Below are 20,133 nucleotides of genomic sequence, written 5' to 3' on the forward strand. Positions count from 1 at the left end.
GCGGGTTGCCGTGCTTTGAGTTCAGTGTGTTTATGATATAACGATAGTTTTTCTCAAATAGAACGGTAAAATGCTCATGAAGTGACTCTCAGAGCGGGTCTGGATGAAGTTTGTTCATTCATGTCCTTGTATGGTGAGGCACCAGAGGCTGAAAACACCGTGAGCGCCACGAGTGCTTCAAGTGTGTGTGTGTAAATGAAAATGCGCATCTGCGCCATTCATTCACACAGAGACACGCAGAACATGCAGGATTCATATTTAAAGTCTTTTTTTGGTTATTCACAGATACTAGTCCATATCACAATTTTATTTAAGAGTACTGACCTACTTTTTATTTATTCATCAAAAATTTGACAAATTCCATGACATTCCGCATTAGACAGTAAATTCCGTTTTTATCACTGGATTCCACGATTCTGTCCGTGTTTTCTACATCATAGAAATCATAGGGCCTTATATTTATTATGCAGTAGTTTTACGTTTATGACTTCAGAACGCATGTTATGCACATGTAAATGAATATGTAAATCAGATTGCAAAGTTTAGGGTTCATATAAACAACTTTTAGAATCTGAAATCGGATTGGATTCATTCGGTTAGTGAAAATGCGTGCATGTAAACATACCTAATGAAAAAATAACTACATTCCAGTAAATATAAAAGAGATCAACTAAAACTAACAAATTTACAAAATAATGAAAAACACTTAAATTGTGATATAAGTAGAAATAAAATTTAAGATTATTCCATTTTTTTAACAAATAAGTGGATTTAAAACCAAACCACAAAAAAAAACAAACACTGAACTAAATAGCCAATCATCTCAAACTATTTCAATCATGACAATTGGAAAGTGTTTTGATTGTCAAAGGTACTATATATAGATCAAACATGAAGCTTCACAATAAACAATGGTGTCATCTGCAATACAATCTTAGCATCAGAAGCACATTTACTTTACATGCACGTTAGTTAATGCAGAAAGTTAACAAAAGTTGAAAACAGATTTGACGCATTTCATAAATACCACTTTTTTTTTTTTTATATCAGTTTGACATGATTTTCTTATCACTGGAATGTATAGTATCAGTTCCATACAGTGACATCAGTTAATTATGCACAACAATGACATTTTGTGAGGACATTATAGAATGACCTGAGTCTAATAGTTTGGGCGGGTTCTGCTAGCATAGATGGTATACATCAATAATAGTGTACATTTGATAGCAACAGCACAGTATCACCTCAACCGAATACATGAATATCTTCAGCACAGTTTATAAGCATCAGCCAAATATGCAGCTGTAAATGGACGCGAGACGTTCAAGGGGTACCGGATTGTCAGCGTACCGTTCGTAAAGGAGGGATGCACATTTCATATTTAATAGTTGAGCCTTTTGATACTAATATTCAATTTATTTTGCACAATTTGACCATAATATGGAGCTTGCCTGAGAAACAATAACAGACGGCACTGGTGCATTGTGGGTGAAGGGACAACACTCTAATGTGTGTAAATCTAGGACTGGTGCAAGCAGCCTTAGTTCATCATATATCTATATATTACACACACATACACATTCCTCCTAAACTGGAGCACTAGTTTTGGCTGTTCGGCTCCAGTGGAGATTTTAAATACCAAACGGTGTAGTGTTTAAGGATTGCTCTGATCTCCATTGTGTCGAGGAGAGTCATACCGCATGATTTGCCGTGGGGTGCCGTACCCTGCCATGCCAGATTGAGATGCTCCACGATTGCTTCCCATCTGCATGCCGATAAGACTCCGACCTTGACGCAGCTGCTCCTCTGAAAACTCACGCTTGTGGCCCTTGGTTTTCCTAAAACACAATTAGAAATATTTAAACGCAGCAGAACGTGTGTTCTTAGAGTTGATTTTTCCTTCCTTTTTTTGTTTGTTTGTTTTGACTAGTGGCATATAGTCTGGGGTCCAATTTGCAGACAAAACAGAAAATAAGTTACAGGGAAGCATGTGTAATTTGTCTGTGCCTTTGTTTGCAACACTGTTAACACAACAGAGAATGTTCAGAATGATGAACCTCACCAGTTCCTTCTTCATAAGTGCTCATTAGCCTTTTGTAGTCTTCGCCGGGAGTTTGATTGACAGGCGATCTAACCAATCATAATGCAGAATCTGCCATTTTGTCCGACAAAGCAGTCAGGAGTTAGAATATTAACCTCGGTGGACTTGAACTTGAAAAATGGTGTGTATTTACGTCTCTCCGCGTTTGAAACAACATTCCTTCTGATGTTCATTCATGTTTATTTGATGCTATAAATTAACTAGTAGGAAGAGATGATCGGTTCACGAGCCGCTTGAGCTGAGGCGCTACAGCGATCTGTCACGACACATTAAAGAGCCACAAAATGTTTTTTACACAATTCGAAAGCTAGGACTTTGTTTAATATCATAAGTAACCTGCTCGGTCTCGTCTGTCGACGTGTTGTCGGTGTCCTCTTTGCTTTGCGATGTATTTTTCACTCTGCCGCGACATGGCTTGTCGGACAAAGCAACAGCAACTAAGGGGGGCGGGTCTTTGCGAAGGGTCAATTGTAAGCCTTAAACTACTGTAAATTTCCCACCAGTGCACAAGAGGGATCATTGAGGGTGCATTGTGGACAGGGGCGTAAATTTCATCTGACAGTTGGGGGGGGGCAATAAACATACAATTTCTTAAGAGCAATTTTTGAAGGGGACACAAATAATACAGCCAAAATTTTACTTGTAAAGGATATATGTAATGTTACACGGAAGAAAACCGTACTACTGTTATTAGTGTAGCATGGTGACTGTGCCATTATGCTCAATGTTTCTCTTTGGTTCAATGAAAAAACTGACTAAATTGACCAAAATATTCTTCTTCGAAGAAGTTGTTTACAACCAAGTCACCAAAATACGATGACTACACATTGAGCAAAACCCAACACACTACAGTAAATCAATTAGCCTTATTACAGTTCACACTTATGCTTATCACAATGTTAGTTGAAGTTGGTGTGGGTGACTTACTATCCAACAAGATATCGTAAACAAGCTAGGTAACATTATAATCGCTAACATAGTGGACTCACAGAAAAAATATATCAGTTATTATTTTTTTATGACCAATTGCTCGGCATCGTCAGTATTAAAGAGAAAATAATCACTTAATCCGATGTTTTTGAATAAAATAGCCTTGACAGCCTATTTAGAGGTGTTCTACTACTTACCCAATTATTTTAAGTAAAAACCATGCAAAGTATTGTAAATAAATAATATATAATTATATTTTTTTTGGGGGGGACAGCACTCAGATGGGACTCCGATAAAAAAAGAGCACACTTTTGAACTATAACAAGACTAATGGGACATTCTGTATTGTGGTCTTTACGGACACATGCAGTTGAAGGTCACAAGATTGCAAATCCATATAAAGGTCACCATTTGGCTAGCAGCTTGGTACATTGTACATTGTCCAAACTTGCTCCAGTCCACTGTCCTGCAGAGTTTAGCTCCAACTTGCTTCAACACACCTGCCTGGAAGTTTCTAATATGCCTAGTTTGACCTTGACCTTAAATTTTAACGATCTAAGCACATGGTCTAAAGCAGTGGTTCTCAAACCTGTCCTGGGGACCCCTTACCACTGCACATTTTGTACGTCTCCCTCATCAGACAAACCCGATTCAACTCTTGCAGTTTCTACTAATTAGTTGATAAGTTGAATCAGGTGTGTTGAGGGAAACATACAAAATGTGCAGTGGTGAGGGGTCCCCAGGACAATGGTTTGAGAACCACTGGTCTAAAGCGAATGGCTCAAATGCACTTAGGGTGTGACCGAATCCACTTTTGCTAGTTTAACATCTAAAAAGGTTGTCCCTATTCTCTTAATAATTTATGGGTGTGTTTTGGGCATAACGTGCAATAAAATAATCAGAGTCTCATCTCCCATTCCCTTTAACCCTTAGGGGACTAAGCCCTTTTTGGTCCGTTTTCTCTATTTTTACATTTCGGCTTATAAATCATATGTAATGATGATGGACCACCATGTATTTGGTATCAATGGATTCAGAAGACCCTAAGCTACAATAAGCATGCATGCAATATGTTTATAAAGGAAGTATGAGTGAAAAATTGTACAATAAACTAGAGAATTTCAAAAACGAAAATGAGATTTTTCTCATTTATTACTGAAAATCCTACCTCACACAACAATAGTGAAAAGTTTTTGACCCAAAAATATATTTTTCTAACCCTTTTCTTGACAGAAATGGGTTAATGTTCAATCAAATGTGTAAAGAACAGTTAAATAATTAACTTTATTTACAAACAGTCCTAGGCGTTTTTTTATTTTTGGGACTAAGCCCTTTTTGGTCTGTTTTCTCTATTTTTATATTTGGGCTTATAAATCATATGTAAAGGAGATGGAACACCCTGTGTTTGGTATCTATGGATTCAGAAGACCCTAAGCTACCATAAGCATGCATGTAATGTGTTTAGAAAGGAAGTATGAGTGAAAGAAAATGTACAGTAAACTAGAGAATTTCAAAAACGAAAATTAGATTTTTGTCATTTATTACTGAAAATCACACATCACAGAATATAGAACAAAATATATATATTTTTTTCAAACTCTTTGCTTGACAGAAATGTGTTATTGTTTAATCAAATGTGTAAAGAACAATTAAATAATTAACTTTTTTTTACAAAGAGCCTAGGCATGCAAGTGAGCAAAGCGAGGCCTCTCCATCGGTGTAAAAGCTGTCTGCTCCAGATTTCTCCTCGTCACTTTCCAGTAATTGTTCCAGAGCTTGTTCTGCCGTAAATCTTTTACTGCTTGCCATTTTAATAAAACAAATCTGTAATAATGCTATATCTCTCTCGAATTTATCTCTTTGTGCTCGCTAATACTCAGATCGCTCTCTTTAACACTCGGATCGCTTTCTGCTTTCTCCACCTGATGCTGATTCTCCGATCGCTTATTGATTACACCCGGCTGCCGGTCTTTTACTATAGGCCAGCGAGCTTTTACAAGGCTACAGCAGAGCTACAGAGTCCTCTGAATGGCTAGAATACATCATGGTAACCTTCCTCTGATTGGGTTAGAAAAATATTCCTCCCAGTGGCAATTTTTACATTGGTTGTTGCGTGTTGAATCTGCCTAACATAATCGTTTTCATTGGCCTGTTTACGCAGTGGTATTGCGCAATAACGGAAGCGCGTTTAATATACAAACTGGATACCGCTGTTTTCAGTGGAATCTGAGGAAGACGGCAAAAAAGATCGCATCTCTCTAGCATTAAAAGTTTTTGAGATAACTACACATTTGTAAAAGTATGCCATTTTGGGCGGTACCGCCCAATCCGTCCCTCAAGGGTTAAAGGGTTATTTCACCCAAAAATGAAAATTCTGTCATTAATTACTCACCCTCATGTCGTTCCACACCCGTAATACCTTCATTCATCTTCGGAACACAAATAAATATATTTTTGATGAAATCCGATGGCTCAGTGAGGCCCGCGTAGCCAGCAATGACATTTCCTCTCTCAAGATCCATAAAGGTACTAAAAACATATTTAAATCAGTTCATGTGAGTACATTGTTTCTACCTTAATATTATGAAGCGACGAGAATACTTTTTGTGCACCAAAAAAACTAAATAATGACTTTTTAACAATATCTAGTATCTAGATGGCCGATTTCAAAACACTGCTTCAGAGCGTTATGAATCTTTTGAGTCGAATCAGTGATTCGGATCAAGTATCAAACCACCAAACTGCTGAAATCACGTGACTTTGGCGCTCTGAATCACTGATTTGATTCGTAAAGCTCCGAAGCTTCATGAAGCAGTGTTTTGAAATCGGCCATCACTAGATATTGTTCAAAAGTCGTTATTTTGGGGTTTTTTTTGTTGCACAAAAAATATTCTCATCACTTTATAATATTAAGGTTGAACCAATGTACTCACATGAACTGATTTAAATATGTTTTTAGAAGCTTTATGGATCTTGAGAGAGGAAGTACCATTGCTGGCTATGCAGGCCTCACTGAGCCATCGGATTTAATCAAAAATATCTTAATTTGTGTTCTGATAAACAGTCTATTTCAGTTGCCTCAAAATAGTAACGTGCCATGAGCGCACAGTTGGGTACAAATGCATTTGCTATTTAAACAACATGGTGCTGGACGTGAAAATGATAACTGCGCAAAACTAGCAAAAAACACTTGCGTCGCGCCTGCCGCCGGGTGTATGATAGGGCCCCTTCATTAGCTAGTTCAAGGTGTGTTTAATTGGGGTTGGTGCTGAACTCTACAGGACAGTGGCCCTCCAGGATTGGACAGGACACCCCAGAACTAGGGTGACCAGATGTCCCTGTTTTCCGGGGACAGTCACAGTTTTTGGTATCCTGTCCCTGACTAGAGCTGTCCCCGTTTTACAGCTAACAAATACAGCAAAAAACCCAGTCCAAATGGGGCTTTAACTACACTGATAACATGAAGAACTTAACCAGGACTAGAGCACAATTATCAGCAATTATCAAAAAAGACACTGTAATTGGGTTCAAGGTAATCACAAGCTAACTATTAATGTAAGTTACAGTAATACTGTTTATACTATATAACAGGACAGGAATGTTTTGCACACAGCTGTAAACGTTCCTGGAAGTTCTGCCATCACAAATAATGCAGTAATTCCCACACACACAACTATACCACATGGGTGAAAGTACACCCTGATATGTATGAATATAAAAAAAATAAACAATTACACTTGCAACAATTATATTTATCACATACTTTGAGCTCAAAATGGGCTTGAAATGCAAAATAATAAGCCTAATTAGGGTCATAATAATTGCCAAAAATACAAACATAATTTTTTTGTATGAAAAGTTAAAAAACACAGTATGTTCAGAGTTTGTTAAAATATGTTTAAAATATTTGTTCACTACATATTTATCTATGGAAGAGGATTAGGGCCAAGCAATAATAATAAAAAATAAAACCATCTCGAGATTAAAGTTGTTAAATTTCGAGAAAAAAGTTGAAATAAAATGTTGAGAAGAAAAAAGTTGTTTAATTACAAGAACAAATTCATTAAATTACTCTCAACATTACTCTTTATTCTCAACATTTTATCTCGACTTTTTTCTCGAAATTTAACAACTTTAATCTCGTGATGGTTGTATTTTTTTATTATTGCTTGGCCCTAATCCTCTTCCGTATTTATCATATATTATCATTTATTTTATATTTATAAATACTTGTTTTATTTTTGTAATGTGTAGAGGCATAATTTTGTTATAAAACTCCATTTATCCGTTTGCTATGTGCAATGGTTATGCCTACTATTTACCATTTTTTATAGTGTGATTTTTGGTGAATTGTATTAAAAAAATAGGTTTTAAAGGGATAGTTCACCCAAAAATGAAAATTTGAGGTTTATCTGCTTACCCTCAGTGCATCCAAGATGTAGGTGACTTTGTTTCTTCAATCGAACGCAAATTATGATTTTTAACTGCAACCGCTGCCGTCTGTCAGTCAAATAATAGCAGTAGATGGGAACTTCAACTATAACAGTAAATAAAACTTGCTTAGACAAATCAAAATCAAACCCTGCGGCTCGTGACGACACATTAATGTCCTAAGACACGAAACGATCGGTTTGTGCGAGAAACCGAACAGTATTTATATCATTTTTTACCTCTAATACACCACTATGTCAAACTTCGTTCAGCATCCTGTTAGTGAGGTCAAAAAACGCGTTCTGGTGACGGAAGTGATGTCTCGCCCATATACTTCAATGAGCGCTAGACATCACTTCCGTTGTCAGAGCGCGATCAGACCTCACTAGCCGGAAGCTGAACGAAGTTGGACATAGTGGTATTAGAGGTAAAAAATGATATAAATACTGTTCGGTTTCTCGCACAAACCGATCGTTTCGTGTCTTAGGACATTAATGTGTCGTCACGAGCCGCAGGGTTTGATTTGGATTTGTCTATGGAAGTTTTTTCGACTCTTATTGTTCAAGTTCCCAATCACTGCTATTATTTGACTGACAGACGGCAGCGGTTGCAGTTAAAAATCATCATTTGCGTTTGACTGAAGAAAAAAAAGTCCTCTACATCTTGGATGCCCTGGGGGTAAGCAGATAAACATCAAATTTTCATTTTTGGGTGAACTATCCCTTTAATGCAGGCATCATAATTTTTCATTATAATAACAGTATAATAACAATCAATTATAATCATTACAAAAAACTGTATTGTCCCTGTTTTGATGATAACAAATGAGATTTCAATGGTATTTTGACCACTGAACTAGGAAATGTCCTCGGATTCAATTTCAGAAATCTGGTCACCTTATTATAAACATGAATTTGTTTCCAGGCCAGCTCCTCTGTGAACCCTTCTGGGCATTTTAGTCAAGTAATTGAATTAGGCCTAGATTGGAAGACAAGAGCCTGACATTTTAGTTTGAAACATGCACCAGAACAGTCTATGGGTGTGTTTTCTGAGACTATGACTATGACTTGGTCATAAACGCCAGAATACGGCTGCACCAGCTATTCATAAGTTCTTATTTAACGCAAAGTCCACTCTAGACGCTTAGTCACTGTAACTAATGACCAGTTTACACCTGGTATTAAGATGCATTTTGGTCAATCGGATCATCAAGTGGATGACACTAAATACAGGTGTAAACAGGGTCTGAAGCGTTTTGCTTATATTACATCTTTTAAAAAGACGTTCTATGGCACCTTTAAGTAAATTATACATTGTCACTTACCAATGTTTGTTGGAATTGAAAATGAGCCCTCCTTTCATTTTGAATATATCAGCAGTTCTCACAGAACGTCTCTTGCCCTGTTCACACTCTAATTAGCTACATCACTTAATGCACGATTGATTTAAATCCATCTAGACAGCCTCTGCACAGACTACACCAACCAGGAACAAATAAAACAATCTGATTGACTGATTAATCTGAATGTAGATTAGATTCGTTTGCACACTGTTGGCGGTTCTGCAAGCTCTATGTGATGGATGAATTCTGATTAGATCAACATTTGGTTTGTACACTGACAAAGCCTCAAAAGACAGAATCAGGAGCTGAAAGTGATGGGAAATACATAGGCAAATAAAAATAAATGAAAATAAAAAGAGGTCAAAATATGTATTTATTTTTACACAAGCAGAGAAGGCTTTGCTAGGTAAATGTGATTTCACCAAGTACAACATGTTCCTGGATCCACATCTTTGTTGATCCTGGAACAACATTCCAATCAACCAATCAGATTTGAGGGGCAAGTTTACAGTTTATGTCAAGTTTAGGCTTACAACCAGGGTTAGGTGCTTCTACATCAGTGCTATTCACCTATGATTTCCTTCTGGTTTTAGGGATAACTTGTATGTAGGGTTAGATTAGGGGTAGGGTTAGGACTACATTTTCAAACAGCAATGCAATGTTGTTCCAGGATCAACAAAATATGTTGATCCAGGAACATGTCTTAAAGGATTAGTTCACTTTTAAATAAACTTTTGCTGATAATTTACTCACCCCCATGTCATCCAAGATGTCCATGTCTTTCTTCAGTCAAAAAGAAATTAAGGTTTTCGATGTAAACATACTAGGATTTGAATTCACTGTTTATTGATGATTCCACTGACGTCTGACATCAGTGTGTGTTTTATAAACTCCAAATGTATTGTTTAATGGTGCTTATGCATATTTAAATGTCTGAAACCTTAAAAGAAACATTAAAAACACAATTGAAAACACTGCATGGCTGTGATGACAAGAGACTGCGCGTCCGTCTCGCAGCCAGAGCGCGAAAGCACAGTTTGAATCTAGCGGTTATGTGACGTCACTGAACATTCTAAATCCCATATGTGGAACTGTATGCCCAGGGGCACAGAAATAAACATCCCATATGTGGGAACGTAGCGCTCAAAGGATTAAACAATAAACTGATACAAAGACATTTGAATATGTGTATACGATCCTCTTTCCGCACATTTGTAATGTAAACACTGATTCGATACTTCCGCCTACGTCAACCGTGACCTTTTCAACGTAATTGCGTATTACGTGACGTCACGAACGCGCATCGGAGAAAAGAGCAAGGCCAGCATTTGTGCTTATAAAACTTAAACTTTTTTATTATTTTTTTAAATGACCAATCGTTTCGCTAGATAAGACCCTTATTCATCGTCTGGTGTCGTTTAAAGCTCTTTGAAGCTGCACTGAAACTGCCATTTGGACCTTCAACCGTTTGGTGCCCATTGAAATGAATGATATGGAGAAAAATCCTAGAATGTTTACATCAAAAACCTTAATTTCTTTTCGACTGAAGAAAGACATGGACATCTTGGATGACATAGGGGTGAGTAAATTATCAGCAAAAGTTTATTTAAAAGTGGAGTAATCCTTTAAGGCCCTTTCACACCGAACGCGACGCGAAAAAGAGAGGCGAATCGCGGAAGAACGGACCTTTCACATCGAGCGCGAAACGACTGATCATCTTCTGCTAATTCACGCCTGCACGCTAGGTGGCGCCGACCAACAATGCATTTGTCCTCATGCATGTGTCTCGTGTATGGCTTTAACATCGTCCGCTGCATAATATACAGAGAATACATCTTAAAATATAATTAGAGATACAAGTAACATCAATCTACATTTCAAAATGTATATGATCATTATGTCTTTGCTCAAAATGCACTTTAAACCATCATCAAGTTATTGTAATAAACTCTGATTATGATCTAAAGTGGGTTTTGATTTGATAATGGGCAGACATGCATTCTTTGTATGTTTTATAATGGATTAACAATAAATCTGCTTATTATTTGTCATAAACATCCTTTATTGTCCTTTATAAAAATACCATCATAATTTGTTATAAACATGTCATCATAATCATATCTATTTGCCTTCATATTTCATCTGTAGAAAACTGTTTTAAGTTTTATATAGGCCTACAAAAGAGCAGGAGATATGATTACATGATTGACATAACACTCGCGCACATGGAAGAAAACGGACTTTGATCGCATAATCCCGTGGAAATGAATAGAAATGATATTCTGTATAAAGAACATGTGAGAATGACTCTGTTCTCAGATACCATTGACAATCTCCTCCTTCTTCTGTGTTTCTCTACACTAGTTTTCGAAACGGCGCCACCGCTCTCGCCCTTCTCTGCAACAGCAGCTGCTCAGGGCATGTGATCTAAAGCTCAAATCTAATTGGACGGCCCGGGGAAAAAAAATCAACATACAGGTCGAAAACAAAATCCTCGCTTTTTTCCGCCATGAATGTTCGCGCCCAAGGCTCCAAGAGCGTCATCATGGTGAACATTCACGCCAAATTTCGCATTCAGTGTGAAAGGGCCTTTACTTGGAAAAGTTACGGTGACCGGCTTTGCTGGCACTGAATGTTTGCCCACTGGGGGTATCAGTCCATCCCTGGTGCAAAGTGCAGTAACACCCTTTCTCTGTCCTGCTCACCTGTGAAACCAGTCTTTGTCTCCACGGTAATGCCCATCATCCTTTGTGAGAGCTTCACTTCCCAGAGCCACCAATGTCCTCTGGACTGCAGCCATGTCCTTTCCTTTAAAACAGGATGAAATGCTTATGAACATGATTCCTGTGACACGACGCCTGGCAAAGGCATCTTGTACTGTCCTTTATTTACACCATGTTAATCACAGCGGTACGTGATTTCACCAAGTACAACATGTTGCTGGATCCACATCTTTGTTGATCCTGGAACAATATTCCAATCAACCAATCAGATTTGAGGGACAAGTTTACAGTTTAGATCAAGTTTAGGCTTACAACCAGGGTTAGGTGCTTCTACATTAGTGCTATTAACCATCATTTCCCTCTGATTTTAGAGATAACTTATGGGTAGGGTAAGGTTTAGGAGTAGGGATATTTAGCTTTAAATGCAAATTTGACTTAAAGGTGCCCTAGAATTAAAAATGTAATTTACCTCAGCATAGTTGAATAACAAGAGTTCAGTACATGGAAATGACATACAGTGAGTCTCAAACTCCATTGTTTCCTCCTTCTTATATAAATCTCATTTGTTTAAAAGACCTCCGAAGAACAGGCGAATCCCAACATAATACTGACTGTAACGTAACAGTCGGGATGATTAATATGTACGCCCCCAATATTTGCATATGCCAGCCCATGTTCAAGCATTAGACAAGGGCAGCCAGTATTAACGTCTGGATCTGTGCACAGCTGAATCATCAGACTAGGTAAGCAAGCAAGAACAACAGCGAAAAATGGCAGATGGAGCAATAATAACTGACATGATCCATGATATCATGATATTTTTAGTGATGTTTGTAAATTGTCTTTCTAAATGTTTCGTTAGCATGTTGCTAATGTACTGTTAAATGTGGTTAAAGTTAGCATCGTTTCTTACTGTATTCACAGAGACAAGACTGTCGTTATTTTCATTTTTTTTAAACATTTGCAGTCTGTATAATTCATAAACACAACTTCATTCTTTATAAATCTCTCCAACAGTGTGTAATGTTAGCTTTAGCCACGGAGCACTATCAAACTCATTCAGAATCAAATGTAGATATCCAAATAAATACTATACTTATGCGATTAGACATGCTGCATGACAAACACTTTGTAAAGATCCATTTTGAGGGTTATATTAGCTGTGTGAACTTTGTTGTTATGGTGTTTAAGGCAAGCGCGAGCTCCGTGGGCGGAGAGCACGAGAATTTAAAGAGAATTTAAAGGGGCAGCCTGAATTGGCGCATAGTTAATTATGCCCCAAAATAGGCAGTTAAAAAAAAAAAAAATCTGTGGGGTATTTTGAGCTGAAACTTCACAGACACATTCAGGGGACACCTTAGACTTATATTACATCTTTTAAAAAGACATTCTACGGCACCTTTAATTCTACTGACTTTCTACAGTACATACAGTACCATTCAAAGGTCTGGAGGTGGTAAACATTTTTTAATATTTTTGAAAAAGGTCTAATTTTCACACAAATTTTCACTGCATTTATTTGAATAACCTATAGCAGATACATTAAAGGTGCCCTAGAACTTTTTTTTAAAAGATGTAGTATAAGTCTAAGGTGTCCCCTGAATGTTTCAGCTCAAAATACCCCATAGATGTTTTTTTTAATTAATTTTTTTAACTGCCTATTTTGGGGCATAACTAGAAACGAGCCTATTTCAGGTTGTGGCCCCTTTAAATTGCGCGCTCTCCACCCCCAGAGCTTGCGCTTGCCTTAAACAGCATAAACAAAGTTCACACAGCCAATATAACCCTCAAAATGGATCTTTACAAAGTGTTCGTCAGGCATACTGAATGTATGCGTCGGATTATGTGAGTATTGTATTTATTTGGGTGTTTACATTTGATATTGAATTATACAGACTGCAAGTGTTTAAAAAATGAAAATAACGACAGTCTTGTCTCTGTGAATACAGTAATAAACGATGGTAACTTTAACCACATTTAACAGTACATTAGCAACATGCTAACGAAACATTTAGAAAGACAATTTACAAATATCACTAAAAATATCATGTAATCATGGATCATGTCAGTTATTATTGCTCAATCTGCCATTTTTCGCTATTGTTCTTGCTTGCTTACCTAGTCTGATGATTCAGCTGTGCACATCCAGACGTTCTGCCCATGTGTAATACTAACTGCCCTTGTGTAATGCCTCGATCATGGGCTTGTATATGCAAATATTGGGGGTGTACACCCCAACTGTTACATAACAGTCAGTGTTATGTTGAGATTCGCCTGTTTTCCGGAGGTCGTTTAAACAAATGAGATTTATATAAGAAGGAGGAAACAATGGAGTTTGAGACTCACTGTATGTCATTTCCATGTACTGAACTCTTGTTATTCAACTATGCCAATATAAATTCAATTTTTAATTCTAGGGCACCTTTAATATTGTGAAATATTATTACAATTTAAAATGTAATCTATTTGAATATATTTGTAAAAAAGAAAAAGAATATCAGATGTATTCCTGTGATGATAAAGCTTTATTTTCAGCATCATTACTCCAGTCTTCAGTGTCACATGATCCTTCAGAAATCATTCTAATATGCTGATCTGCTGCTCAAGAAACATTTCTGATTATTATCAAATTGAAAATGGTTGTGCTGCATCATATTTTTGTGTAAACCATATTTTTCTCACCAGATTCTTTGATGAATATAGAGTTCAAAACAGCATTGATCTGAAATTGACATTTTTGTCACTTTTGATCATTTTAATGCATGCTTGCTGAATAAAACTATTGTTTTATATATATAAACTTACTGACCCCAAACCTTTGAACGGTTTTGTATAGAAGAACAATGTTTGAGATATACTATTCCAGTATAAAGTGATGTCATATTATAGAGTTTCCTTCTGTAACACTGTAATCTCAAATGTGCTGAACATTTAAATATACAGATATGCAAATGATTAATGGTGATCAATGCTAACCCCTGCATTTCTTTTTCTGTACTTCAGATAAAGCAGTTACTGTGTGTGTGTGTGTGTGTGTGTTTGTTTTACCTTCCCAAAGATCAACAGTTTGGAATATGTCTCCCCTGGTAACACCATATTCTTCAGCAGCCTGCAGGAACTGAGAAATCTTCTCCATTTGTTTAAAGACCATTTTAGTTTCTGTAATTTTCTTAATTGGCTCCTCACCACTGGGGTATAGACTGTTGATGAGCCGGCAGAGAATCTGGGACGGGAAGAGGGAAGGGAGACAGGAGGAACATATTTCAGTAACACTTTACAATATGTTTCATTTGTTTACTTTAGTTAATATAGACTACGAATGAAAAATACTTCTACAGCATTTATTAATGTTATTTAATGTTAATTTCAATATTTAGTAATACATTATTAAATCAAGAATTGTATTTGTTAACATTTATTAATGCTCTGTGAACTAACATTAACAAAGAACAGAAGTTTTTGAATATACTAATGTTAACAAAGATGAATAAATACAGTAACAAATGTATTGCTCATTGTTAGTTAATACATTAACTTATGATAACAAATGAGACCTTACTGTAAAGTGTTACACATATTTAATTTAAGTTCTGCCAGATTCTTAGTCCTAGTGATGACCAAAACAATAACTAAGACACAGAAAGGGAGCCTATTAAATTGAAAAAAGAACTGCATATGTGTCCTAAATAGTAGGAGCAAGATTACAATTAAAATGCATGGATGGCGTACTATTTCAGGTCAATCTGTGCATCTATGTAGTGTACAGTAACAAATTTAGTTAAGCCTGGAACACACTACATGATTTTTGTACAGTTTTTTGTCTGATTTGCAGTCTGGACGAGTCAAGAGCCAGTCTGCAGACTTGGAGGAGTCAGCAGAGATTTTTTTAGCTTCAGACTTTGATTCCAAAGAAATCCATTCGGAGGATATTAGACATGTTTGATATTTTTTGCTGATTTTAAAACACATGTTTTCATTTGTCATGCGTCTCCTATGATTCCTCTGTAACCATTTACAAAGTCAGCAAGTGTATGATGCCTTCAGATGTTAATGCTTACATGCCAATGCAACAATAGGAAGTTGTTTGGTATCAAGACAGTGTGTTCTAATACTTGTACACTGTCTTATTACTTATTCAAAAATGTGTACTTTCCCATCATCAGCAAAGTGAATAGTTTTAGTTCTATAGTTTGCGACTTGGAAAGCAGCCCATTCATTGAAACTAAGGTGCAAAAATATCTTGAATACATCAACACCTGACAACACTGATAAAAAAAAAATAATGAAAAAAATTCAATGTTTTAAATATTTTATGAGAATATACTATTTCAGTCTTTCTACTTCAAAATGTCATGTTTAATTCAATGTGTTACTTGCCATTTCTTTGAAATTTACTAGCAATTTCTGAGTGAAAATTGTTTCTAAACAGAATTTTTCACACACCCACACAATTTTTCGGTATACAGTGTCAATCAATAATGAGGAAGTAGGATATAATTGTGCAAGGTTGTTATAATTCCAGTTGAGATTACATGTACTTACAGAGTACTTACCTAAGAAAGTACTGGGTAATATAAGGTAACTACAGGGGTTAAGGTTAGGTTTAGGAGTAAGGTCAAGGTTAGCACCTAGTTATTACACAGTAATTACTATAATAAGTATATAACATGTACATGCAAAACAGGACTGTAAAATAAAGTGCTACCAGTTTGTTTGGGGTTTTTTTTTTCACAGCAATGCCTTACAAGAACCATTTTGAGTTCCAAAAAGACTCTTTCAGTGAACAGTTCTTAAAAGAACCATTTTTTTTTTTCTTAGAGTGAAGAACATGTTAATCATCTATTCTAAAGAATCTTGTTCCACTATAGAACCTTTTGTTCTATGAATGTTAAATGTTCTTCATGGAACCATAGATGTCATTTAAGAACCTTTATTTTAAGTGTATATCTAATGACAAATGTCAGGCTCCCCTTGTTAAAAATTAGTTGCTGACATTAAAGGGTTAGTTCACCCAAAAATTTAAATTCTGTCATTCATCTTTGGAACACAAATTAAGATATTTTTGATGAAATCTGAGAGGTACATGACTCCTCCATAGACAGCAATAAAATCAACACTTTCAAGGTCCAGAAAGCTACTAAAGACATCATTATAATAGACCGGGTGACTGCAGTGGTTCAACCTTAATTTTATGAAGCAACGAGAATACTGTTTGTGCGCAAAAACAAAGCAAAAATAACAACTTTATTCAACAATATCTTCTCTTCTGTGAATTTATATGCTGTTTATGTCCATTACTTCCTGGTTCTCCGTCAGAACGCTGGCTCAGTATTGGCTGTCTCCTGCGTCAGTATCACACACATGTGTCGTGCTGCTCACATGATCAGCTTTGGCCAATACTGAGCCGGTTCTCAGACGTAAACACGGAAGTCTTCACTGCGCAAGGATAATGACAGGGAAGAGATTGTTGAATAAAGTCATTATTTCCGTTTTTTTTTTTTGCGCACAAAAGTATTTTCGTCACTTCATAAAATTAAGGTTGAACCACTGCAGTCACGTGGTCTATTTTAACAATGTCTTTAGTACCTTACTGGACCTTGAAAGTGACCTCAACTCAGATACCTCTTGGATTTCATCAAAAATATCTTAATTTGTGTTCTGAAGATGAATGAAGGGGTGTGGAACGACATGAGGGTGAGTAATAAATGACAGAATTTTTATTTTTGGGTGAACTAACCCCTTTAATATACAGTAACAAAGGTCCTAGAATGTTTTTTCAGCACATACTGTTCCACTCATGAGCCATTTCTGGAAGTTCTGTTTGCCAGGTTCAGGTCGCTCCAAGTCGTCACCACACTGGACCAGGATCCATTCCACAAGCCGAGTCTCCAACTCCGCATTATACTTCTGGTCGATCTTCTCTTGGACCTCACGGCTGAGCCCATAGCTTGGTCCCCTGTTGGCCATGGCAGCGCTCAGGCATTAACACTGACCTGCAGTGGTGATAATCTGAAACACAATCACAGCGTATGTCTGAATTTGGTTTTAAAGCTCTATGTGCCTACAGATCATATCAAATAGATTACAGCACTGGCTCTGAGACTAACCCTATTGACAAAAAGAGTTATCTCAATTATTTTTAGAACTAAACTGCCTGTCTGGAATTGATACATTTAATAGCAATACAAAAACTGACTGGGTGTTTGTCCTCCACTGCTTTCCATGCAACACACGTCCAATCACTCCGAAACATGAACAAGCAAAATCATCAAGCGCTGATTTAAATAGCCTACAATGACTATTTCATCGAGATTATCAACAACAAACTGAGAAAAACGCCAACTTGAGTCTGACGCACTCTAGTTCAAAAATGGCAGTAGGCAACTGCGCATCACTAACCGATGCTTTAACATAGTCTAATGTACCGACAGCGCAGGGAGACATTATGCATCTACTCACTAGTGATGGAGGCTGTTTGTTGTTTTCCTCGCCCGTGTAATGTCCGTCTGTTGGCACCATGGATGAGCGCTCGTATGGGGCAGGGGGGTGGGACGCAGCTCAGCATCCGTCACTTCATGGAAGCAGCCAAACCAGAGAGAGAATCGCGCATCCTCGCTGATGGAAAGAGGGTTGGCTAGGAACTGTACAGTAAGTGTTACGTAAAATCGAAGGTTGCGCGCATCAATGGCTTCACATGTTGCAGTATGTAAAAAAGGCTCGTGTGCATGTGAAAGCATCAGTGTGCGCACATGAAAAACAGGCCATGGATATATGCTAGGCCTATATGCAGTCGGGCATGATGCAATAAGGAAGCGCGTGAAATGATTCCATCTTTATTTTTTCTGTAATAAAGCAAGGCTATCCTCAAATGCAGATTTTTTTTCTCTTTTGAAAGGCTAATCATTGGTAATATTTCTTAAGCAATTTTCAGTGAATTCAACAAAGGTGTAAAATGCACAATTCTTTATTGTTAAGTAATTGCAAAGGCATTCTGGCTCTACATTCAACTGAATATAGCTGGCAAATAATACACAATATGATAAACGTTTTCAACATCAAAACATATATACTAGCATATGTAAAAAAGGAAGGTATAGGCTATTTTAGTTGCTGACATGACTATTGTCAGTCCTCCAATAGTTCAATAGAGAATGATGTTAAAAATTGTTTTAAATGGGATACAGAACGTCACACCAGAGAACAGTCATGGCAGCTATATGGAAGGCCCAAAGTGCCACACTTAACTTAAAGGGTTAGTTCACTCAAAAATGAAAATGATGTCATTAATGACTCACCCTCATGTCGTTCCAAACTCGTAAGACCTCCGTTCATCTTCGGAACACAGTTTAAGATATTTTAGATTTAGTCTGAGAGCTTTCTGTCCCTCCATTGAAAATGTATGTACGGTATACTGTCCATGTCCAGAAAGGTAATAAAAACATCATCAAAGTAGTCCATGTGACATCAGTGGGTTAGTTCGAAGTTTCTGAAGCATCGAAAATACATTTTGGTCCAAAAATAACAAAAACTACGACTTTATTCAGCATTGTCTTCTCTTCCGGAATCTTTTTCATTGAATTGATTCCATTGAACTGATTCCATTGAATCCTTTCATCTGTCGGCGTTGGTAATGCACTTTTAAGTTGCCGTGGTTGTTTTTGGCGATTAGGACATCCGTGACATTTTGAAGCATCAAAAATACATTTTGGTCCAAAAAATAACAAAAACTACGACTTTATTCAGCATTGTATTCTCTTCTGGGTCTGTTGTCAATTTTCGTTCACAACTCCACTTCTTCTTCTTCTTTCCTGTTTTATGGCGGTTGGCATCCAGCTTATTGGTGCATTACTGCCCCCTTCTGCTCCGGAGTGTGGTTCACGACTCCACAGTGACGCTGCTGACGTGTTATCTAGTGCGCCAGAGCTTCGTTTACAGTCTGAAGGAGATGCACACTGTATTCAAGCTATTCTACATTGTTTGTATTTTGGTATTGCTATATTTTTTTTAAATGGTGCGTAAGTGTGCATGTCACGGATGTCCTAATCGCCAAAAACAACCACGGCGACGTAAAAGTGCATTACCAACGCCAACAGATGAAAGGATTCAATGGAATCAATTCAGTGGAATCAATTCAGTGGAATCAATTCAATGGAATCAATTCAATGGAATCAATTCAATGGAAAGGATTCTGGAAGAGAAGACAATGCTGAATAAAGTCGTAGTTTTTGTTATTTTTAGACCAAAATGTATTTTCGATGCTTCAAAAACTTCTAACTAACCCACTGATGTCACATGGACTACTTTGAAGATGTTTTTATTACCTTTCTGGACATGGACAGTATAACGTACATACACTTTCAATGGAGGGACAGAAAGCTCTCGGACTAAATCTAAAATATCTTAAACTGTGTTCCGAAGATGAATGGAGGTCTTACGGGTTTGGAACGACATGAGGGTGAGTCATTAATGACATCATTTTAATTTTTGAGTGAACTAACCCTTTAAAGCAGTGGTTCCCAAACTGGGGTACGAGAGGTGACAAAAGGGGTATGCGAACAAAATGCTGAGTAGTTAATTTAATTCTACTTTAAAATAATATTAAAGCC

At 37.0% G+C, this 20,133-nt stretch overlaps 1 protein-coding gene across 1 annotated transcript; it reads right to left on the bottom strand.

Annotated features, from left to right (window-relative positions):
• Positions 1-1,482: 1,482 nt before the first annotated feature.
• Positions 1,483-18,057, bottom strand: tagln3a (transgelin 3a). The gene is made up of 5 exons (XM_067407241.1): positions 17,987-18,057; positions 17,315-17,536; positions 14,576-14,750; positions 11,510-11,612; positions 1,483-1,838 (listed from the first exon to the last, which is right to left on the bottom strand). The coding sequence occupies exons 2-5, from the start codon at positions 17,492-17,494 to the stop codon at positions 1,655-1,657; spliced, it is 642 nt and encodes a 213-aa protein (XP_067263342.1). The 5' UTR covers positions 17,495-17,536; positions 17,987-18,057; the 3' UTR covers positions 1,483-1,654.
• Positions 18,058-20,133: the final 2,076 nt, after the last annotated feature.

The sequence above is a fragment of the Chanodichthys erythropterus genome, chromosome 13, assembly GCF_024489055.1.
Source record: "Chanodichthys erythropterus isolate Z2021 chromosome 13, ASM2448905v1, whole genome shotgun sequence".
Classification (NCBI taxonomy): domain Eukaryota; kingdom Metazoa; phylum Chordata; class Actinopteri; order Cypriniformes; family Xenocyprididae; genus Chanodichthys; species Chanodichthys erythropterus.

Excerpts from the sequence above, each read along its gene's own strand:
- tagln3a (XM_067407241.1), bottom strand. The coding sequence starts at position 17,494 with ATGGCCAACAGGGGACCAAGCTATGGGCTCAGCCGTGAGGTCCAAGAG. Across the intron at positions 11,613-14,575 it reads AACTGTTGATCTTTGGGAAG|GAAAGGACATGGCTGCAGTC; the intron begins GTAAAACAAACA and ends CCTGTTTTAAAG. Across the intron at positions 1,839-11,509 it reads GACAAAGACTGGTTTCACAG|GAAAACCAAGGGCCACAAGC; the intron begins GTGAGCAGGACA and ends ATTGTGTTTTAG.